A 24,315-nucleotide genomic window follows, 5' to 3' on the forward strand; every position below is an offset into this window, starting at 1 on the left:
TTTGGCAATGTGAATGTTCATGTCTCCCATGACAATTAGTGGTGTGCCATCATCAGGAATGTCAGAGAGAATCATGTCCATTCAGAGACAAACTCATCTATACTGCCACCCGGAGGGCAGTAAATAACCAGAATGTATGCAGTGATGGGTGTAGAGACCTTTACTGCGTGATACTCAAGTGATGAGCAGTTAGCCATAGGACGGAGAGAGGTAATCTTCCACTTTTTAGAAATAAGAATGCCCGTTCCACCTCCTCGTCCAGCTGAGTAAGGTGTTTGGGTAAATTCTGCATTGACAGAAAGGGCAGCTGGCGTAGTTGTGTTTTCTGGACGGATCCAGGTTTCAGTCAGGGCTAGGACCTGAATGTCAGAGAAATTTACCAGTGAACTGATAAATTCTGTTTTGTTCACTGTGGACTGACAGTTCCAGAGACCAAAGGTAACAGGATGTGGCAGACGTTCACGGCATTGGAAAAGACAGGTTTTGCAGATTGTGGTGTCTATGGGTGACACATCTTGGTCTGTACCCATATCTTAAGCTCATGCCCTTGCTCGGTGGACTCGCAGGTCTTTACCATTTTTGGTCTTAACCCGACGTGGGCTGACACAATGGCTGATGCTGACGCTTCAGCACACCATGTGTGGCAAAGTACCTGAAGCTGACACAGCTGAGCTCACTGTGCTTGATCGCAACCAGCTGAAAGCACCTCTATCTGCTTTGCCCTGAGCAGTACACAGTGGGTGTGACCCCCGTCATGGCCTCAACTGGTTGTAGAAAGAAGGAATCATTCTATTGATGCTTTTAATTCTGTTAGGCATTTTTTTGCTTCTGCTAAGGTTAATGCTGGAAACTGTACTGTTTCACCACTAATACTGTGTCAAGGTTATTGTATTATGTTAGGTAATAATTTGCACATAAAGTGATATTACAGGTAAACCTTAAGCTCATATGCTTATAAGCAGTTTCTTTCGTAATGTTTATTGATTTAACAGCTGAATAATATGTTGAGCATTTTGTAATACATTTTATTGAAACCCAGCAGTTTTTATTAAAGAAGAAAAAAACAGATCTCTCTCTCTCGAAGTGCCTTGATTCTCCATAATCCATAATCTGCCGCCTCAACCAGCATTCCTATTATTTGCGACTCGCCCCCTCATACAAGTACATCTTGAGCAGGTCCATGTATCAAAATGTTCAGGAATTTTGTTTGAATATAAAATTCTTAATTCTTTTAATAAAACAAAAAGTCAAAATGAAGTCACAAAAACATTTTCAATATGTAACATGTATTAAAATAACTTAGAGCGGTAAATGTTTGGTGGATTTAATGTTTATTATTTTTAGACTGTTAATTGATTGTTTTTGCATTAGTTTGGATCACAGTGATTACGGAGAAGTTGGTCACATGGATATGGGGGTGGTTACTGTAGCTTGCTTAAGACACCTGCTGTGATGGTAGAGAGAGGGTGAGTGGGTCACCACCACCTTTAAGTTGATTGCTCTGATAGTTTTCCTTTGCTTTGGATTAAGTTGGAGCACACTCTACAGTTTTATTTATTCTTCTATGATAAAATTATAAAACATATTTTTTGGATCTCATTGGATTTTGTCGCATGTCAGACAAAAAAACAAAAGGCCCAACTTCAGCCTCTTACAGAGTTTTCATAATTCGCACATCACCACAAACTGAAATATTAATTGGTTTATTTAGTTTTCTGAAGGATGAGAAAGCAAAAAAGTAAAACTTGAAAAAAAGATTTAAACCTGTTAATATTCAAGTTTAGAAATACGAAGAAATACACAAAACACTATGCATTTCAGGATCTCCCCAGCTTTATTAAAATAAGGCACTTCTTTTTGTCAAAGGTAGAAACAACTTTGGCACATAGTACAAAAATAGAACAGTTCACATTCAAAAAATGAGATTAAAGGGATAAGTTAGTGAAAAGGCAGAAATCTGAATGTTGCAATCACGCAGTGCGACCCCTCAGTATTAACAGAAGGGTTTCAGAAAGAAAAGCAAAATTTCCTGGACAGTCAAAAAACATGGTTAATAGCTACACTGACATTTTTCAACAGTGCTTTCTGACAATAGTTTGGATTAGGAATGGTGTCAAGATATTCCAATGGAAAACAGATGCTAGATTGATAAGTAAGTAATGTAAATCTGAATGTATGAGGAAGAAAATGTTTGGTTGGATTTAAACAGATCTAAAATGTACAGCAAACAGTGAAAAAGACTCATGAAAATGATCAGGATTAATCAGACAGCAGAGCAGCGTGAAAAATTTAAGTAAGAAAAGTGAGAACGCAGTTTCAGTCATACAAACGGCGTGGCTTCTACAAGGTGAGACAGTGCAGCAACTGGACGGTGATGGAGGAAAGCAGATGTCAGTCAACCAATCTGATATTCTTAATTTTGAGGAGCAAGTCCATCTGCCAGCAGGTCGGGTCGAAGGCACTCGATGGGGCAGTGAATGTTCTGGAGAAAGAGTAGTGGTTAGATTTAACAGCAAGTGCATGCTATTCTGGAACAGATACATATTATTTATCTGCAAATATTACAAATTTAAAAACCTAGATTTTTGTTATCTTAGTGATTATTTTTACACAAATCTGAAATTTAACAGAAATTGACAGACATTCAGGTATTCTACTTACTTTGCGCAGTGGGCGTTCTCCATATCTAACAGGCTGCAGATTGACATCGACTTCAGAGCCTGGTCTACGACAGTTCTCACATCGCCATCCCTGATGAGACAAAACATGCAATCATACAATAAATCATCATTCATTTAACTCTTAATCAACCATAATTAATACAATTATTACATCATCCAGGGAGGCTGGCATGTCATACCTGTTGTCCTCCAAAGCATGTGCAGCTGCAGATGGCACCCAGGTACTCTTTCTGCCACTGGTTGCCTACCTGGTAGGTTTTGCCTTCATCATAACACACCGACTCATCTGTGTGGACACATTATTACATTAAGATTTCCATGCAACACCTAAACTCCATGAGACAGAAGATTTTTCTGGGTAAAACATAAGCCTTACGTGGTTCACACTTAAACTCTCCTTTGCCATTTCCCAAACAAGTGCAGCTCATCAAATGACCGTTCTCTGCGTGACGATCCCAGCGCTCTCCGATGCGATAGTTGACACCGTTGTCATGGCACCACTCTAATCACACAGTAAATGTATTTAATACCAAATATGCTCAGATGTTCAAGGTAAAAAAAACAGATGAATTTGTATATGTATTGAAAGAACTTACTGGATGAATCGCATCTAAAGTGGCCGCTGCCCAGGCCCAAGCACCTGCACCACAGCTTGAAGCCTGTCTCAGACATCCGCTCCCACTCAGCACCAACATCATGGTAGGTTGCAGTGAAGGCGTCGTAACAGGAGTCTCTGCTGGAAGGAACTCCATTTGGTACTGTGAGGTAATAGATGGGGAGAAAGTGAGAAAATTACCTTGTAAATTAAACTTTTTCCATCATTTTTATTTTCCATCAGCTTTTCATAATCATAGATAGAATTTGTTCCAGCATCAGTTGCTTTCCGATGCTTACTTGTGTTTCCAGTTGTGACGACCTGCTCCAGAATTCTGTGTTTGAGTGCCCCCAGTAATGCGTCCACAATGACATTATAGTTTGATCCAGGAGTGAGTCCAATCAGGGTGGCAGTAGTAGCTGTGCCTGGCAGGCGGACCTTGACAAGTCGAAAGAAAAATTGCATATCTTCCTGGTTTCAGGGAGCATGTTAATCTTGCATGAGAGTGGTAGTCTCGCCTCTTACCTGGAACATCTTCTCATCTAAGTTTGTGAGAGGATAGCAGGACACCAGGTAGGCATTGCTCTGGCTGTAAGGCTTCCATGAGATGCTGGTCTGAGTTTGGGCCTCCTGCGGCCATCTTGTATCATTACCAAATCTGGATCCAATTGGCTCATTAAGCTTCACAATGGGCTGTCTGCTGCCATCTGCATCAGGGACGGGGACAAAGACCAGGGGCTCACGAACTTGCTCACTAGGAGACTGTGGGTTTCCATTGTTCCCATTATACCCGCTGCTGTCTCCATTGTTGTTGTGCTCTGTGTACTCCACAAGCTGTCTGTGACCACCAAAACCATCCTGGCTGTGGGGGCCCACTGACTGGACTCTATTGTCCAAGTTAGTTTCAGGCACATCCAATGTGCCAGTAGATCCAGGGCGGTGTGGCAGTGGCAGAGGCAGGGGAAGAAGGGAGTCTAACTCTGGGCAGGAGAGACGGGGTTAGGGAAGCAAGCAGGTTAAGACACAGGAAAGGCAAAGCATAGCCACTCTAAGATATCTCAGCCAAAAGAGGCAACATATATGCAGCATTGCTGGGACAATATTACAAAGTGTGTCATAATGTTTTATTACAAACACACATCAATATTTTGAATGACATTTGTGAAGACATTCAAAATAAAAAGGGATATTATTTGTTTTAGGAGCCAAACGCTGCACATTCTATCTGATGGCTGCAAAACAGCAGGCTGAGCAGCTAAAAGCATCAATCCTGACATTTTATGTGATGTTTACTACTAACTCTTTTCTGTTAAAGCACTTTGTTTTGTCACTTAGGTTGATCACATTTCACTTAACAAAGTAGAACTCTCAAAATACTCACGAGTCCTGATCCTGCCCACCAGCGGTGTGCTCCTCTGTGCATGTTGGATTGCGATAATCTTGATGATGTACTCTGTGTTTGGTTTCAGGCCTGAGCAGAGAAGTTACCATACAACTGAAATGCAATAATGGGCTGCAACTGACCCATGGTATATGTGTGAATAATATAAAGGAAGAAGATTTTAATCTTCCCTAAATAAAGACTGAACCAATCACTACGGTAAAAGTCAAAAGGAAAATTGAAAATTGCAGGAAAAATGGACAGTGTGACATACCGTTTATGCTGGCGTAGCTTTGACCTGCATGGGGTTGTGGGATGAGCTGCCGCTGTGCTCCTCCTGACTCCTCGTAAGTGACGTAGTATCCTGTGATGTGTGAGGCAGGTGGTTGCCAGGTGAAGGAGATGGAGGTGGGGGTGAAAGATGTAAACTGGAGGTTGGTGGGAGCCTCGACCACTGGTTTTTCTTTAAAGAAAGATATCCAGTTAGAGTGCTTATTGCATCATTGATCACACTGTAAAAGGCTGTTGTGTTTGATGAAAGGCTTCATTTGTCATGTAGGCATATTTCGTTTCAGCTTTTCAATGACATACAGAAGTTTTATTAAAATTAATACTTTTGGAAAAGTCTTACATTCACACATAACAGAGGGATAGGCACAGATTTGTTTTGTACCTGTATTAATCATGACAATAAATGGATTGCTCCTTGTGTTGCCAGCCAGAGTGTACATCTCAACCTTGTACATGGTCCCTGGCTGCAGACCTAAAAAACATACACATATGCACACACTGTCTTCAGCAAGACTGAGACAATACATCTACCTTAAAAAAATGTAGAGGCATTTGAATATTTAATTAGCAGGAAGGTGTGCTTTACCTGTGAAGGTATAGGTGTTTATATTTCCTGAGACAGTCTTGCGGATGATGGGATTAGAGCCACTGTCAGGTGTAACTTCTATAAGAAAACCAGAAACAGTTTCCCCTTTGGAGCGCCAGGTCAGTGTGAAAGAAGTATCCTTCACATCAATGATGCGCACACGTCGAGGAGGACTTATTTCTGCATTGACCAAAAGAGAAATACATCAGTAAATAAGCAGTAATGGACAGAAGAAAGTCAAATTTATGCTGCAGCAAGTTACCCTCTAGTGTCGCTGTCTCTCCTTCTAGTGGTCGACTGGTGACAGTGTTCTTCAGAGCATAAACTTGAATCTGATATGGAGTTCCAACCTACAGTGCACCGACAAAGAGCAGATGTTTATTCACTGACTATCAAAGAATTCCTCTAAAAATTCGGACAAGAACAATGTTTACCATGAGTCCTGGTACCACAACACGAGTGGTGTCTGGAGCAACATTCATTTCTTTGCGGGGGCCGTTGATGTTCTTGGGGGTGACAACCACACGGTAGCCAGATAAACGTGCATTTGGAGCTCGCCATGACACTGTGAAGACCGACGAGCCAACATCTGAGATGACCATGTTGGTTGGTGCAGGGATCACTGAAATAAAGCAGCACAGTTGCAAGTCAAAACCATTGAAACGGTGGTGTTAAACTGAAGCATGACTGCGGTGATGTTTTCTATGCATTTCTACCTGTGGCTTGGGTTCCCACTAATGGTGTGCTGGGTGTTCGGCCATGTAGGGCAATGACTTTAATGGTGTACTCGGTCCCAGGGCGAAGGCCTCTTAGTACTGCACTGTCCTGGTCACCTCTGGGTGCTGGACGCAACTCCCTCTCAGCCTCCTCTGAGCTGGAGTACAAGACACGGTATGATGTCACTGTGCCATCTGGACTGTCCCAAGTGATGCGCATGGTAGTGGAGTCAATGTCAGAGAAGGTCAACTCCTTTGGATTGTCCATCGCTGCAGAAAAAACAAGAAGAGAGAATTGATTTCAGCTCTAAATAGGCTGCTACTTATACATCAGATGAAATCCTCCAGAACAATTTCAGATGTACTCAGCCTCATTTGGCTCAGTAATGATGCATTCAATTTGCCCTGGGAAGTTGGCATTTTCAAGTTGCCAGATGGAAGTTACCACCACCAGAATCCCCCAATGAACCTCATTAATGCCATACTTATGTATATGCATTTCACTAATATGATTAAACACCTTTAAATTAAATTGAATCAAACTCACCAGTGACAGCGTTCTCCACCACAGGAGAGGAGGGTTGTCCATTATCGTCCAGGGCATAAACGCTCACAACATATTCAGCTGTAGGCATGAGACCTGTAAACGTTATCTCTGTCTGATCTGCAAAAAAGAAGCCAATGAGAGGAAGATATGGTACTGGAAATTTTTAAAAATCAACATTTAAAATGACAGAAGCTCTTTACTTACCAGGGGGCACTTCCTCATAGTAGGAGGGTCCCAAACCATTTTTAGGAATACTTGTGATCCTGTAGCCTCTAATTGGCCCCTGAGCTGGAGACCAGCGCACTGTGATGGCATTGTCTCTCACATCAGTAACTTCCATGTCAGTTGGGGGCTGGTTATCTAAAGAAAAGATGGATGCATAACAAAATTTTGATTGACAGTAACATCTGAGAAATATAGGAATATATTAGTTTAAACATTGTTGTACCAGTTCTGTAAGTTATATAGACAGGAGCGTTGGAAGCGGGGGTGTCTCCTCGTGCTGTAACAGCATAGACTGTAATGGTGTAATCAGTACTAGGCTGCAGCCCGGTGATGGTGGCAGTAGTCTGGGTGCCTGGGACTGTAAACTCCTGAGGAGCTTCACCACCTACAAAGAGAATAAAGTAGGGTCAAATGTAGAGCTGTGCATTTATGCCGAGGTTATGAGAAAATGGATACAAAAATCATGAATACAAACTTGTGCCTCCATAGGTGATCTTGTAGTTATTTACAACAACAGAGGGGGCATCCCAGCTAATAGTGATGCTGGTTGGGGTGGATGATGTTACCTTCAGGTCAGTGGGTGCATCAGAGACTACAAAGGAATAGAAGAGAGGGGTGGAGAAAAAAAGGGAAGTTAATTTACAATATAAAATGATAAAGAAACCAAGTAATTATTATTTAGATCCAGCCACAGAACATTAGGGGGAAAAAAGGAACAAAAAGAAGTTGAATCCAGAGCAGAAACTTACTGGTGGCCTGTGTGCCCGTCAGAGGCTGACTTTCCTGATTGTTGCTGACAGCATACACATATATCATGTACTCGGTCTCGGGCGACAGTCCAGTCAAAGTAAAATGGTTTCTTGTTGGGGGAAGCCTCTCATCCTTGGCTCTCCCACCACTTGTCTTCAGGTAGCGGATTCTGTAGCTGGTGATAGAAGCAGTTGGAGGGAGCCAGTGGATGGTGAAGGAGTTGGTACGAATTTCAGAGAAGTCCAAACCAGTGGGGGAGTCCAGAGCTAGAAAAAAAAGGTTTGGATTGAGCTATGTTTTGAGTTTCATGTAAAGATAATTGCAAATTAAAAATTGGAAAGCCTCACAAATAACTTTACCATTCCATCTCCACAAAACATGCAATAACAATACCATTAATATCTGTCTTTTTTTAACAAGCGTAACAAATGGCATTATTGAAAAGTTCATTAGATGGTATTAATTAACAATACAGTTAACCTTGTATTTAATCAAAGTGATTTCTTGATTTTAATTTTACTTCTCTTTCAGTGTATTTGAAAACATAACAGTTCATGTTTTTTTAAAGCTATGATACATCATTGAAAAATTAATAAACAATAAGTAGAGAAGAAGAAGCCTCACTAAATTGCTTGAGGCACCTACTGTGGAAAACAGTCATACTCACTTGTCCTCTGAGTTCCTGTGGCTGGCTCACTTTCTCGCTCACCATAGACACACACAACACTAATACGGTACTCAGTGTTGGGTAGCAAGTCTTTATAGAGAAGGAGAGGCATGTAATTAAAATGGATTGACACTGAGAAGTGCAAAGCAAAATAACTGAAACTGCCTTTAAAAGCCTGGGCCACATAGACACACTGCATACTTTATGTACTGGATGTCAACTTACTCTGCAACAAGAAGGTGTTGGTCCCTCCACCAACATTAACCTCCTTTAGGTCATCATCTGTGGCCACAGGGTGGTAACGGATGACAAATCGGGAGATGTCACTTGGTGTGGCAACACTGGGGATTGTCCATGTCACCCTAATTTGGTCAGGGCCCATCCCTCCGAACTGCAAGTTAGTGGGAGCTGGCATGGCTGGAAGAATGAGAGATTATATATTACAGTGAGAACAGAAAAAAAAACAAGTTTAATCCTCTAAAAAAAAAGTTCAAAGAGAAGTGACTGATGTGGTGAATTTCAGAGATGTACTGTAGTATGTAATGTATTAAGGGAGACATATTATGCTCATTTCCAGCTCCACGGGGTGTTTATTCTGGCACTAGAACACGTGGCAGGACATCAAACTGACTTCAGTAACTGCTATGTACTTTCTTGCCCATTTTGTGATAGAATAGTTGATTGTCTTTGTTTTTCCAATGACTCTTTTAATAACAATATGTGTTAGAAATGTGTTAGCTGCAAACTACAATGACAACTTGTTCTATAAGGAAATACCAAAGATAAGTTACCAAGCGAAATGCAACTATCTAGCATCTCCCTGCGCCAGTGGTTGTTCTGAGCATCAACTGCCTATAAAGCAGTGGTTCTCAAACTGGGGGGCGGGCCCCCTTGGGCAGTGGTGCGGCAGCATGACAGGGGTGGTAAAAATGTAGTAGACAAACTAATGTTTTGACAACTTGGGCTTTTGGCAGCAGTCTTGTCCACACTCCAGGCCACTAGGTGGCAGTAATGGTTTAAATGTAAATTTGTCTGTTATCTTATGAGTATAGTAACTTACATAGTTTTATATATACATATATATATATATATATATATATATATATATATATATATATATATATATATATATATATATATATATATATATATAACTGGTCCCCTCACATACCACGCTTTGAAGGGGGGCACAGTAGAAAAAGTGTGAGACCCACTGCTCAAGTAGGCAAGCAGTTCAGCATGGAAGAGCGTAATATGTCCCCACTTCATAAAAGCATTGTTACTGCCTTTTTCAAATTCTCTGATTAAACCAGATCCCTCCCCACTGAGGGTGTGAAAGAATAAATCACCAGCATGTGTTTGCTTTGTGTGTGTGGTCGGCTTGCTCTCTCCCTCTTCTGTAACCGTCACGACACTGATGTCATAGTCCACGCCAGGCTCCAAACCGTGAATGGTGTAATAACCTGTAGATGCCTCCACCAAATCTTGAAAAATTGGCATGCTCTCGCCTGATGTAACTACTGTTATCCGGTAAGCAGTAATGGTGGTATAGTTGAGAGGGATCCAGCGCAGGCCAATGGAGGTGTCAGTAATGTCGACAAAGTCAATGTGACTTGGTGCAGGGATTTCTGAAATGGTTAGGCCAGGTGCAAAGCGCGAGCAGAATTAGACAGAAAATGAAAGAAATAATTACATGAAGAACATTCATTTCATTCCCCAATAAAGCATTCAGAAAACTAAAGTGAAACAACAGCCATGCCAGATAATTACATAAAACTAGATTGAAAAAAAAAAATTCAGAAATAAAAGATTAAATTGCCGGTAGTGATTAATATTATTGGCCATGCTGAACATAACAATTAGCTTACCAAATACCTTCCATGCATATAACAGGTTAGCCTGTGTTCAAGTTAGTAACTTATAATTATAAATAATGCATCACATATATTTGTTTGTATTTTCTATCTGCCTAATCTGTAACAGTAACTATATAGAAAAGGGGTCAGGCAGAGAAGGGTGGAGTGTGCTGGCAGGGTGGAGGGGTGCATGCAGCAAAATGGCACCAGACTGGGATATTTTAACCTGGGTTTGAGACATCTGCTAAACCAGTTGAGCTGACCACCAGCCCAAATTTTTCAACTCTTTAAGTGAATTTCCTTTTTGGTCTGATTTAGCTGTTGATAAACCTGCAACACTGCAAATATGATGTTGGTGTAGGAGTTGGTGGAGATGACAACAGAGCTCAAAGTATAGGGATTTTGCAATTATACAAGGGAAGGTTTTGTCTTTGCTGCATATGCAAGAGAATAATTCTCTCCAAGTGTTCTTGATGAAAACAACTTCACAGAGCTTCTACAGTCTGTTCCCTTGTTACAGAGAGATATTTCTCCCTTGGGGCCAAAGCCTACTAATGTAGCTTTACTTCTTTTTAAAGCTTTGTAAGGGTGGGACTCAAAATATTGTTAAAAGGAGGAGAAAATACTGGAATTGGCTCCAGTTTACGTCAAAACCAGTCTTTAATGACAAAATGACAATTTCTTCCTTCCTCCAAACCAGACATTTTTGGTATTTTCTGTGGACACAGCTGTGTGTTTAACATGTGTAAATGCCTTTCTGTTGGCTCCTACCTGACGTGACAATAGTGGACACTGGCACACTTTTCACATTGCCCTTGGTAGTGAACACACTGATGTTGTACTCCACACCCAGATTGAGGTTCTCAAGCATACACGAGTTCTGATCCTTAGGAACAAACTCTTCCAGGGAATTTCCTCTCTCACCGCTGGTTGGCATACTTATTACTCTGTATCCTGTGATTCCTGCAAAGAGAGAAGGAGAGAGGAGGGGGATACTGAGCATAATGTCGAGACGTGTTTGCAAATTGTGAATCACTGTAAGAGATTAAAGGGAAATGCCAGGAATGCCCATTTGTCCAGATGGGGAAAAAAGCATATTAAAAGGCCTAGACTACAAGTCTAGACTTGATGTGATCCAATTGGCCGACAGTGCATGGGGTGCACAGTCAATATTTACCTGGTGTTTTGGAGGCTACCCAGAAGACTGTTAGATCTCCTGTGTTGGGGTTGGACTCCACTCTGAGGTCAGTGGGAGGAGACAATACTGCACAGGAGAAAAGAAGACATGATACATGATTTCATGCAGGAGAAAGGTGGAAGCAAGAATTCATTCTGGTTATTGGTCACACAAATTCATTATATTTGTCTTTTTCTCAGAATTAAAAGTATACACACAAGTGACAGCATTGCGGGTGATGGGGTTTCCACGATTACGGCCATTGAAAATGGGCTGAACATGGTAGGTGTACTCTGTTCCAGGAATCAGATCAGTAATGTAAATACGTCCAGAGTCAGAGGTCTCCTCTCTGGGAGATTCGCCCTCCTGGCTAGGAAGCACAGACAGCTGGAGAAGAGGAAGCAAACATGAAGGTCAATCACCAAGAACAAAACTATAAAGGCATACCATAAGACCTAAAACCTACTTTTAACAGTTCATTTGGCACATGTTTGCCAAATTTGCAAGCTGTGTTTAGCTTTCCACCAGAATCTGAGGGAAATATCAAACTTTTTACCTTTGGAATGCAACACTCTGCTCACCAAATGGATGCTAATTGTGTCTGCCACTCAGTACTAAACAAGTAGGGAACTGTGTATCAGCTCTGGTTATAACAAAGACAGATGAGTGCAGCCAGACTAATCCAGAACAATGACATTGTAGGCTGTAAGATGAAAATAACAAACTGAAAAACACTGAGCCTGGGGGAGCTGCAGAGCCAGGCAATAAATAATTTTGTATAAATAAATGCTTTTGTATATGATTTACTGTTTTTTTCCTGACAAGCTGATCGAGGTTTCTACCTTGTAGCTGAACCTGCGAACAGGAATCCAGGTGATGATGATGGAGGTATCAGTGACCTCTGTGCTGAAAGGAGGAGCATTTCCCATTTGGGGAGCTGGAAAAACAGATGACATGGAAAAAAAATAAACCCATTGGAACCCTTTATTTTAGTTCCTGTTAGTGTTTTGTTTCTCTTAATACTGACCAGTGGTGAAATATGCAGTGACACCCTCGCTGAGCTCATTGTCCAGCTCAGAGTGGAGAGTGGCAGTGTACTCTGTGTCTGGACGTAGATTCTTTAATGGATACTGGGTGACCCTTCCAGGGATTCTTTTCTCAATGGGGCTGGAGCCCTCAATGCTCAGGAAAAGGCGGAAACCACTGACAACAGCACGTGGAGCCTCCCAGATGACCACTGCGCTATCGGGGCCGATGTCAGTGAAACGCACCTCTGTGGGTGAATCAGGTTCTACAGAGGGAATACAAATACAGAACACACGTAAGAAAATCTCTGGTTTATATTAAACTGAAATCCCTCTTTTATGTGTTTAGGTCTTTGTTTACTCACTGGTAGCCTTCTCTCCCACAAGCGGCTTGCTTTCCGTTCCACCGCTAACGGCATAGACATAGAAGCGGTAGAGTGTGCCTGGCTGCAAGTGGCTGATCTCAGCATATGCGTTGGGTGAGACAGGCAGCTGAAGGTGTCGGAGCTCAGTACCATCATGGCCAATCGGAGAGAAGGTTACCCTGTAACCAGTGACCTCACTGGGTGGACCAGTCCAAGTGATCGTGATTTTTACATCTGACGCCTCATAGAACTGCAGGTCTGTGGGAGCTGGGACCTCCTCTGAGGAGAGGAAATGGTTTAATTGCTATGATCAGACTTTAAGCCTTTCTTATGACATTATGACATGGTTGCGTCTTAACTCTGCATTGGAAAGTTCCCCACTAAAGCTTCCAGGCCTTATAAGGAATCTTTAAGCTAAGAGTATAAACTCAATCTGCTCAGCCAGAGTCAAAATCCAAGAATGAACTAAAAAGAATAATGAGCCATCTAAAGACCAGATAAACCCTAAATGTTTTGATGAAGAAAAAACTTCTTCATAACTGATATTTCTAATTTACATAATTTGTGCAGCTTTGAACTTTAAAGTATGTAATATATATTAAAAAAATGCATACCTTGTCTTGGGGATCCAGCAGTGTTGACCTGCACAAATACAGGCTTACTCTCCAGGTTATCCTTCACAGCGTAGAGGCTAATGTTGTAGAGCACACCAGGGTGAAGATCCACCAGGGTCACGGAGGTTTCTGAGTTTGGCAGGGTCAGTTCAGTGCTGCTACCCTCCTCTGATGGCGTATACACCACACGATAACCTGTAAACACAAGCACACATTTACAAATTATTATAAAATGGGACAAACATTTACAATCTGCATATGCTCACAAACAGAAGTTTGTGAGCATGTGCAGTTTCTTACCAGTAATTGGAGCCTCAGGTCGTGTCCAGCTGATTCGAATGGAGGTCTCCTCAACCTCATCCACATTCTGAAGACCAGGTGTGTCAGGAGCTGATGTAGGAAAAGACAATTTGTGAAAATCTGCACAAAAACTGACAATGTTTGCACTATTTGGAGTTTACTTCACAACAAGAAGGAAGAGGGTGTTTTCCTACATGTAGTCTGTGAGGTCGTCAGAATGATAATTGGTTCTTTCTCTTTTTCCAGCTCATAGACACTGATGTTGTATGTGCGTCCAGGCAGAAGATCACTGATTGTGACAGAGTTGGTGGTGCGAGGAACATCTGAAGAAACACACAAAAGATTACAATTATTAGATAAGTGTGTATAATTTAAATTTGGATACATTTTTTCCACAATTAAGGCATTAAGGTTAAAGTGGCATTTAAGTGATTTATGTGCTGGGTTTAATAGGTAAACATATTTTAATCACATATATTCTAAGATACATCAGTCAGAACCTCACACAGAAAACACAGAATTAATCAATAAACGTTACAAGGGTTTTAGCAATGATCAAAGGTTCTTACCCAGGATATTTCTCTTGGATCCCTCCTCACTGAGTTCATACTCCACCCTGAAGCCAGAGATGGTAGAAGAAGCTGATGTCCAGGAGACAACAAAGCTGTTTGAGGTGATTTCTGTCACTGATTCAGAAGTGTCCACCACTGGAGGAAGAACAGCTGTAAATCCCTCTGATGATGTTTCCACTTGAGGAAAAAAACAAAGTTATTCTGTTTAATTCTGTGATATGCAGCATTCTGAAAATGTTACTTCCCTATTTTACTCACAGGTTGTGGTTGTGAAGTCGAAGCGTGTAACCTCACGGCCTCCGTAACTTAGAATGCTGATCAGCTGACCCTCGTAGGTGATGCCTGGACGCAGCCCACTGATGGTGTAGGAGTTAAGGTGCCCAGGGATGTTGACCTCTCTCCATGGATTGCGAGTATTTTTCTATGAGAATAAGTGAGGGGGAAAAAAAGTTTATACCTTTAAAGTTATTTAGCAAACTCCAGCAACACTACTCTGTGATTAAAGTGTTTGCATAAAAAAAGACTAAAAGAGAGTTCAAGTTCTCTCAAATCATCATGTTTGTTCAAGCATCCAAAGTCAGATAAGATCTTTCAAACCCATGATCCACTTTTAATAGCCCTACAGTCAGCAAATTTAAAATACACTTTTAATAAAAACATATATATATTGAAAAAGTCTATTCATAACCAGGAGTGTGACTCACAATTCTCCATTTGAGGATGTATTGTGTAATGTGAGAAGATGAAGGAGGGTTCCACTGAATTGGATGGGAGTCTGGCTGCTTTCCTGCCTCGGTGATGATCACCTGGACAGGTCTGTGGCCATCTGTGGAGTTTAGCAACAGGTGTTAGATGAGCGAGGCGTAGAACAAAATTGCAGTTAGCAATGAGAAATGTAAGACTTGCACTTATGTGACAGTGTTAGGTGTGACAAGCGTGGGTGAAAGTTGGCTCCTTTTAACTGAGCTAAAATTCAAAGGATTTGTCATTTTGGACAGACTCAAACCACCAAATGGTGCTAAACCAGATTAACACCCATGGACATTTTACAGTTTGACATAGCAGCAGGGTACTATATTCATCACAGCTCATCTAGCCAGTGATCCCTCATGAACCCCTTGCACTCCTCTCCACTTTGTCTACACTGTGGGCAGAACAGTGTTAGCGCTCTGTGCTAACTGCCCTCAGTTACTGGTGATGAGATAAATGCTGAACCAGTAACTTTTTTCATTCAGGGCTCATGATGTGTTGCAGCACAAAGTGTCAAATAAGGCAACTTTTATCCAAACAAAGGCAGGAAGGGACTGCCTCCAGTTCCCATCACCTTTGCCCAGCAATTTATCTCTTTGCTTTTAGAAGCCCCCCCACCCCTCCTAAACTACAAAGAGACCACAGGGGAAAACACAGCTGACATTATTAGCTAACACTTTTGCATTTGCCAGACTTCAAAGTCAGGAAAATTCCTAAACCCTGGCTTCTCTACACAAACCTGGCAAATAAACGTTTATTTTCAGCAGCACTGGATCTGAGTTGGGGTATGTGGGGAAATTAGGATGTTAATAAAATAGAGATGAATAGGTACATGTACACACACTGGGAACTAAAAGATAGCTCAGTCTGTAAAAAAGAAAATACAGAAAGACAGGAAGAGGGAATTAGCAAGAAATTGCCAAGATAACTAAAAAAGAAAATTTCCTCAAACATTTATTTTTGGGCCGTGAGTTTAATTTAAGTCAGTGTTCACAACCAGCATAACACCAAAACCATTTACACTTAAAGTGCTATAAACTCATTGAAATCTTCGTTCTAGGTGTTGCTGCTGAGAAACACTAAACAGCTGGATTAGCACAAAATTCCTGTTAGTTATTTTAAAGTTTTTGTAAAATGTTTAATAATGTTATGTTCTTTGGTTTTAATAGGTGGATACAAGACTGTAGAACACCTACAGACCAGCTTGAATACTCTTCTCTGTAGCATTTCGGTTTCTCAAAGTTGGTACTTGGGCAACTAAAATTAGGAGGAAAAAAAAACGTCTGGAAAAACGCCAAAGTGGCCAGCTTATCAAGATTTCACAGAGAGAATAAACTTAGCTTAACTTTCTGCTTTAACTTACATATATTTAGGCATATTGTCACCATGGAAAAGATTTTGTTAGCTTAAAGGAACAATGTGTATGATTTAGTAACCTACAGTAAAGTTGCAGATTGCAAAAGCCAATTCACATGTGATCTCATATGCCTACAGTGCTTTTTAAAACCATGGAAGATAAGAGATAACACCTTTAGGCCCAATGATTGGGTTGCTATAGAAACATGGAGGTGCAATATAACTCTGACAAATAAAAAAAACATTCTCTGTTTTATAAATATGGCTTTTCTAAGGTAATGAAAACACTTTTTTTTTCTTTTTTTGTAATTCTGCTCAATTGAAATTAAAGTAATATGTATTTTGCTTGCAATTTCTGGCAAAAAGAGAAGATTTTGAAGAACTTCTAACACAATGCAATGCAATTGTTATTATATCATATACTATATCATTTCCATGTGCTCAGATTTGACAACAAAGGAATGTACTTCACACATATTGAGTCAATAGACGATTTGAAGTCTGTCTTTACTTCTGCATCCATTTTATTGAAAAGTTTAAACTGCCAACAAACAGTGCTGATGTGGCCCAAGACGCATTACATCATCCATATCTAATTACTAAATGGATCTGTTTCCCAGTTAAAGTGTGAAAAGCTCATAGTGTTTGGAAGATTATTTTCTTTTACCTGGGTAGGTATGCTGGGGTTCACACCTCATTTCTCCAACTCCATTGCCATAGCAATAACAGCGGTAGTGGATGCCATGGAGGACTTTGTCCCACTCTTCTCCGATCTGATAGAAAGCCTTGTTTTGAGGCTCTTGACACTGATCTGTCATAAAAAGAAAGAATTGAACAGAAGGACCACAAAAGGATGGGGTTTTAATTCTCAGCTGCAGCAATGCTTCATGTTTGATTCTCCAAAAGCCAAGTGAATGAACCATGAACGCACCGATAGCGTCACACTTCCAGCGTCCTCGTCCCTGTCCGTAGCAGGTACAGTTCATCATGTATCCCTCATTATGGCGCTTGGAGAATTCTTGGTTCACTTCATAGGTCAAGCCATCAACAATGCACTGATCTGGAAGTGTGCAGACAAGACAGGAGCAAAAACACCCCTGTTATGTGCTAATCTTACATCATATGTCTTTTTTTGTTTGTTTAAATGAAGTTGGAGTCAGCTCTTCTACCTCGCAGCTGTGAATGAGCAATGCAGCTCCACTCTCCACGCCCATTGCCAAGGCATGTGCACTCCATCATGTGACCCATGACATCATGGCGTTTGTCCCATTTGTCTCCTACACGGTGCATTACTCCATCATTGGTGGTACATACTTCTTCATGGGCTAGTAAAAGAAAGATGTGAAAAAAATTGCTTTGTGAACTTGCAATATGCTGGGGGTGTAACATACACAGCTGTGTGATTTCAGGCACTGTATTTTCCTTAATTTATTGCAGACCAGTGTCTAGTGTAATTTAAATGGTATGCAACAGTCATGATAGTCATTACTCTCCCATGACCAGTTTCAGAACCATTTATTTATGACCCAATCGTCTACAAGTGACCCTTGCAAGCAAACACCCCTGACAATCTGTGAGAAAAAGATGAGATAAGACAAAAGAGTTTTTTTTTTAAAATAGTTCATTGGAGGATTGCACACAAGCCTGTCTATGTTGGTCAAATAACCAAAATATTTTTGTTCCGTATGTGGTGAGAATAACGCCGATATATTACAAGTTTTCCTAATATTTTCAACATGCAAAGTACTTACATGCATGGTGTGGAACAAACAATACAGCACATACTCACCTGCCATGGGGCAAAATCCAAAGAGCTGTTCTCCATCATAGTTGTGAGTGGTACCACACCACCTCATGCCATCCCGGCGCCCATCAGCAGTGCAATCGGTGTAATTGCGACCACTGTAGAGGAAGGGAAAGTGGCAGAGAGCACCATTGGAGTTTCCACCTCGTGTTGCCACAATGGCTGGGATAAAGAAAGACACACAGTTGTCACTTTAAAACTGATCTGGTTACAGTATTATTTATAAGTATTATATCAATAATAGATGGTTAAAAAGTCAAGCCCTTGTTTACATTCCTGTTGCTGAGCCTCACCGTTCTTTTCAGTACAGAAAGAGTATTGCTGATCTCTTTCATAGTCTGAAGTTGTAGAGCACCAGAGCTGGCCATCTGCACGTCCATCTGAAGTGCAAGAATAGTAAGTCTTCCCCATGAAGACGAATGGGAATGCACATGGCTGACCATCAGAATTCCCACCATACACCTGGTTCTTGGCCTCTACACAAATAAGAGAGGAAAGAGCAGTGGCAAAATTTAAATAAGAGCAGATGTGGAATGATGAGCATCTGATAAAGATCAATAATGATTGTGAGTGTTGCAGCATAAATCAGGGGCTGTCAAACATATCTAAAGTCAATTCAACTAAATTGGAAACAAACTCTGAATAAGAAGGGATTAGTTTAAATAAATTTTCCTTACTTTTTTTTTTTTTTTTTTTTTACTTTCTTGTATACTTTCCTTCACACACTCACCCCAGTCTTCACAGCTGACTCCTGTGCCCAGACAGGTGCATAACATCTGCTTGCTGCCCTGGTTCCTAAACCAGCGCTGTCCGTCGTGGAAGGAGGCACCAGAATCGGTGCGGCAGGTTCCCTCAGTAGTAGACACACGCTGCAGCTGGGTATGGGTTGGAGTGAGCACAACAGCCCCTGTGGCTATATACCATCAAACAGACAATGATAAATAACAGGTATATGAACACCAAAGTTTCAAGTTTATGAGCACTTGTTGCAAAACTCACTTCTGCCTGCATGATGTCTTTCACACTTCCATTCTCCACGGCCATTTCCTAAGCACAGACACTGCACAGGTTGCCCATTTGAATCAGTCTTTTTCCATGTGTCTCCAATACGGTAGGACCTCCTGGTCTCCTGGTCATTGCAACGATCTGCTCGGGGAACAGCAGTAGTCAGGGCCTGCCCTTGAAGTAAAAGTATGTGATCATGTGAGTATGCTTATGTTGCACTTACTTCTTGAGGTACATGTGATGCGTCCATTTCCTTCTCCTAGGCAGGCACAGTCCAGCATCATCCAGCCTTGATATGGTTTCTCCCAGGTCTCCCCAACAACATAGGATACTGCAGCACTGTTGTCATAGCAGCGCTCAGCTGAAGAAAAAGCATAATAATATTGATTGAATGGACTGATCTCAATCATTCACAGTGATTTGAAATCACAGAATTTAACACACCCCCTGTTTCCAGGAGAAATTATCCACGTGAAAATCAATAGGTGCCGGTAAAACAGAGACATGCTGTCCTTCTAACTTCTGTTTGTTTAAACTGATTCCAAATGTTTGCAGTGGTGATTCTGAATGTCCTGTTGGTTTAAATCTATGGGGTAAAAGTACTCACCCACAGGTTTGCAGGTCCACTCTCCTTTGCCATTTCCAAGGCACACACATTCTAGCATGTAGTCAGCAGTGTCATGAGGTCTCTGCCAAGTGTCACCAATTTTATATGACCTGCCACCCTCATGGCAACGATCTGTGGATGGCAAAATGTGACAGATATCTGAGTTTAAAGATGTCTTAATATTGCACTTTAATATAAAAACACAATTCCAAAAACACAGAGGTCATCCCAATCCAAACTAATCTTTATTACAGACTCAGGGTCCAAGATAAAAAAGATAAAACCACACATAGCTAAAACAAAATATATACATTCATAAAATGCATATGTACAGGCATTCATTGCCTTCTTATCTCATATCTAATTCTTAGACAATCAGCATACATACATGGAAATAAAATAGGGAAGAAATTTTAAATGAGCCCACAAAAGTTGGTTGGCTGTAAGCGTAATTAACCATGCTTAACTTACTTGCAATAGTACAGCTGATCTTGCCCCGACCGGACCCAATGCAGGTGCAGTCCCACATCATCCCGTCCTTTGGTCTCTCATAGGTTTCACCTACCCGGTATGTCTGGCCATTGTACGTATCAAAACAGCTCTCCTCCACTAAGGAAAAGCAGTGCAAACACCAAAAGGTCAGGCAACTATTATTGTGGGGTCATTTCTCCAGCTAATGCACAAAGACACACTCAAACAAAGGCTAGTCTGAATCTGTTTGCTTTAAACACCTTGGATCTGTTGCTTTATTCCAAATGTGAGTTGACTGAGTGTATTTCCATGTAATTAGCTATAGGACAAAAGTGTATGCACAGGTCAGTGTCTCACTGACCTTCAGGCTTAGTTTTACACTTCATGCCTGCTGCTCCATTGCAGGTGCAAACCAATGTACTACCACGGTAGGTTTTTTCCCACTGCTCATTCACTCTGTATGAACGACCATTTTCCTCACAGCCGACTAGGAAAAATATAGGAGGATTATATGCCATCATAAACATTCTGACATTAAGATTTTGTCATCCTGACATACAGCCTACTCCAGACAATATCAGGAAGAAACATAAATAGAGTTTCTTGTACTAACCTGGAGAAACAGCCGCTGTGTCATGAAGTTCAGGATACACCTGATACTGGCCAGTTTGTCTTCTGCTCTTCTTTGGGGCACCGTGGACTGTGCTGCTAATGCACAAAGCCACCAGGAATCCTGTCAGTGGGGCACCGGTCATTTTGTGGAGGTGAAAAGGGGATTCCGATGTCAAACAGAAAAAAGTATAAATTAGCTATAAAAGTTAAAATAAAAAAAAAAGAAAGAAGAAAAAAGAAAGAAAGAAAAAGAAAAAAAGAAGAAAATTAGGAAAAGATAAGCGAAAGTGTAGAAGAAAAGCTTGGAGAGATCTGATTTCTGTCTTTAGCTTTCTGTTGCTGCCTTTCCAGGCGGTCCGGAATGCCGCCCCGCAGCTGATGTATCAGACTGAGGACAGGGCAGTGCACTGGTTTTATACACACACCAGTCTCTTAAAGGGGAGGGATTTGACTGAAGTATGGAAGATGATCCACCCGCATGTGAGTAAAATAAAGTCCTCGCTTAATTTGCAAGGAATAAAAAAAGGCCACAAGAGAGGAGGGGGGGAATAAAGTTATAACGATAACCTAAACAAAACTCCGAATTTTGCAGGATAAGGATAAATAAATAAGCAAAAACGGCTGTAAGGATGCAGAGACACAGAGGAACCTTTTTTGTTTGTTTCAGTTTTCCTATGTTGCTGACACTTAGCTATACGAAAACGTCATGTCATGAAGTTCAGGACGACGAAAGACGAAAAAGTCTTAGAGAGCTCATTTCAGCTGTGTATTAACAGAGGTACAACTTTAAAATGACTTTCTCCGCAGTGTATGTCATGTAGGTGTGCTGTTGTCGCAGATAGCAGCTGTGTCCGTGGCCGCCACTGTTGCCAGATCGTACTAGAAAAATAAGCGACCAGCTCGATTAACGAGTCCAAAACAGCTACTTGGTCCCCTCAATATAACCAACTAATTTGGTGTAAGACAGGTGTTAGTAAGAATGTGTGTGCACAACTACACATACGTGCACAAAGCCAAAAACCCGCAACGTGCGACAAGTACAATGATCGGACACAAATACAGACCCGGATGTGTGGAATAATTAGACATGGCAACAAAAGTGTGCTCCAGCCTCGTTGGCGCAGTAGGCAGCGCGTCAGTCTCATAATCTGAAGGTCGTGAGTTCGAGCCTCACACGGGGCATTCGCTTTTTCCTTTACTTCAAGTAAGGATCGTTTACATCGTAGTGATTCCACATTTTCATTCTGTCAGCGTAGATAAGACCAACGTTACATTGGGAAAACATTAGCTAGTAAACATTTATCTTTACTAGAAGTTATGTAGGTAAATGTGATTCTGTGAATGACTGCCAGGAGGGACTGCAACAAAACATAAATCTAACCCTGCTAAATGGTCCCTGTGAGAACATAAAAACACACTCAAACACACTTAAACACAGTTTCTCTCCAACTTTTGCTTTTTTCCTAAACATCTGTTCCCAATTCATCATGTCCCCTGCCCCAGACAGACCAGTCCGAATGATTTTATATCTGTTAAATAACTCTTTAAAATAATTAAATTAGAAATATCTTATTTAGGTTTACCTCTGAGAATAATTGTTTCTTGTGTGTTGGACTATAAGTGACCTTAGCAGATAAGAATAAATATTACATACATTCTGATTAGTAGATACAGAGAAATTAAATGTTTAAAAAAAAAAAGCAAGGAGAAGGAAAGCTTAATCCCACTACAGAATGCCTGGTCAAGCCTTGGTGCAGGAGAAGTTGTTTTCACTAAAGCTGAACACAACTGAGTCACCAGTCTCTACCATGTGGAAACAGCCTTCAGATACTTTCCACTTGTGAAACAGTGCCAAACTGTGAAGGATCAAAACACCTAAAGCCTTCAAGTATTACTCAACTGTCTCTTCCAGATTCACTGATGTACAACTGGCTTCCTGAATATACACAGGTGCAGCATAGGTGGGAAACAGGCGTAAAAGAACATATAAATATTTCAACAAAAGAGGCCTTCAGTGCCTACTAAAATTATATATTTTGGTTATGACTTCATTTCCAAGGATATCAGCCTTAGTCAATTTATGAGCTGTCTTTGCCTCTGGAAGGCAGCCTGGCTTTTGTCAAAGTAATTCACCTCATCTCTACTTCACTGTCTCTTCTGTTTTCCATGCCTAACATCCATATTTGAACTAAGATTTATCTCCACTCTAAATGTTCTTGCAGTGATTTATGTGTAGAAGCTGAAAATAACTGGAACCGGCAGAGAATTTCTAGAGTGTAATATTTTGTTTTTCTACTTTTTAGTCTCCATTTTCCATCAATATCAAAACAGCACCTAACAATGTTTGAGTTTAACAGTCTGTGTTTATTGTTGTTAAGGGTACTTTATATTTACATTGAAATGTAAAATGTGCTGAAGTAATTTCTAGAAAAAAAACACTTAATTTTCTCAACAACAGTTAAGAGAGCATTATATTACAATATACTGCCTCAACGTCACAAACCTACACTTGCACTTAACATTCTTAGTGCTGGTGAAAAAAACATCTGTCAACTCATGAATTTAGTAACTGGTCAAATATCTTTTCACAACAATAAAGTCAAACAAGCATTGCCTGGATTTGTGGATTGCATTTCCAAGCAGGATTTATATAGTCATTTTCCCAATAGCTGCTTCAGATAAGCCAACTTGTTAAGAAATCTGGTGTGCATGGCTCTCTGGAGGTCACTCTACATCACATATGTCAAACTGGTCCAGCAAAGGGCCGTGTGGCTGCAGGTTTTTGTTCCAACCAAGCAGCAGCACACCAGATTTGACTGATTCAATCAACTGATCTCAGTCTTCAGACAGCTGATTGGTCAAACTGTGTGCTCTTGGCTGGCTGGAACAAAAACCTGCAGCCACACGGCCCTTTGCTGGACCAGTTTGACATGCCTGCTCTACATCATACCAAGACTGTGGTCTGTGTTTCGTTGTTTAAAACCATTCTTTAGTAGATTTGCTTCTATATCTGAGCCTTTTTTTATTATTATTTCTGTATCATCCAACTTATTGAATTGCAGGTGTCAGAGAGCCACAAATACATAATTATACTAAACAAATAAATGTTGGGCTGAGGTTATGGGTAACAATTATAAACTAGCTTAATTAATTATACTACAAAAGATAGAAAAATGATACATGGATTTCTGATATGGAGATCATATAACTGTGTTGTTCCTATTGTCAAAATATCTCTAATTAATTTATTGGCTTTTCAGTCAGTAAAAGTAATATTTAAAGCAAAAAAGTATTTATGATCAGATAACATTAATAAACTATTCAGTGTGGAAGGGGGCTATGATTTAAGGGGTAAACCTAGT

The 24,315-nt window shown here is 40.8% G+C and overlaps 1 protein-coding gene and 1 non-coding gene across 4 annotated transcripts; one reads left to right on the top strand and one right to left on the bottom strand.

Moving 5' to 3' along the window:
* Positions 1-1,815: 1,815 nt before the first annotated feature.
* fn1b (fibronectin 1b) lies at positions 1,816-21,334 on the bottom strand. Of its 3 annotated transcripts, XM_041990088.1 has the most exons (46): positions 20,955-21,334; positions 20,703-20,828; positions 20,342-20,479; positions 19,871-20,002; positions 19,487-19,624; positions 19,258-19,404; positions 18,989-19,171; positions 18,552-18,734; positions 18,244-18,420; positions 17,624-17,779; positions 17,386-17,514; positions 17,122-17,265; positions 15,053-15,174; positions 14,607-14,769; positions 14,346-14,525; positions 13,971-14,099; positions 13,777-13,866; positions 13,477-13,671; positions 12,863-13,141; positions 12,500-12,763; positions 12,315-12,409; positions 11,691-11,859; positions 11,473-11,559; positions 11,067-11,258; positions 9,789-10,067; positions 8,665-8,856; positions 8,440-8,529; positions 7,772-8,038; positions 7,498-7,614; positions 7,246-7,407; positions 7,002-7,157; positions 6,798-6,914; positions 6,251-6,520; positions 5,969-6,156; positions 5,797-5,884; positions 5,535-5,714; positions 5,331-5,420; positions 4,932-5,120; positions 4,658-4,747; positions 3,802-4,256; positions 3,576-3,714; positions 3,278-3,439; positions 3,058-3,183; positions 2,861-2,967; positions 2,662-2,751; positions 1,816-2,482 (listed from the first exon to the last, which is right to left on the bottom strand). In XM_041990088.1, the coding sequence occupies exons 1-46, from the start codon at positions 21,094-21,096 to the stop codon at positions 2,414-2,416; spliced, it is 7,383 nt and encodes a 2,460-aa protein (XP_041846022.1). In that variant the 5' UTR covers positions 21,097-21,334; the 3' UTR covers positions 1,816-2,413. The 3 variants fall into 3 exon arrangements, with proteins under 3 accessions (XP_041846022.1, XP_041846005.1, XP_041846014.1); XM_041990071.1 differs by lacking the exon at positions 9,789-10,067 and having other exon boundaries at positions 20,955-21,333; XM_041990080.1 differs by lacking the exons at positions 9,789-10,067; positions 20,703-20,828 and having other exon boundaries at positions 20,955-21,333.
* A 728-nt stretch (positions 21,335-22,062) lies between these two features.
* trnam-cau lies at positions 22,063-22,135 on the top strand. Its single transcript has one exon. It is a non-coding gene; the product is annotated as a tRNA-Met (tRNA).
* The last annotated feature ends 2,180 nt before the right edge of the window (positions 22,136-24,315 follow it).

Source organism: Melanotaenia boesemani, chromosome 1 (genome assembly GCF_017639745.1).
Source record: "Melanotaenia boesemani isolate fMelBoe1 chromosome 1, fMelBoe1.pri, whole genome shotgun sequence".
NCBI classification, from domain to species: Eukaryota; Metazoa; Chordata; class Actinopteri; order Atheriniformes; family Melanotaeniidae; genus Melanotaenia; species Melanotaenia boesemani.

Bases quoted from the DNA above. Each gene is read 5' to 3' on its own strand.
- fn1b (XM_041990088.1), bottom strand. From the start codon at position 21,096: ATGACCGGTGCCCCACTGACAGGATTCCTGGTGGCTTTGTGCATTAGC. The intron at 5,421-5,534 runs GTAAAGCACACC...TATGTTTTTTAG, and splicing joins AAACACCTATACCTTCACAG to GTCTGCAGCCAGGGACCATG. The intron at 3,184-3,277 runs GTAAGTTCTTTC...CTGTGTGATTAG, and splicing joins CTTTAGATGCGATTCATCCA to AGTGGTGCCATGACAACGGT.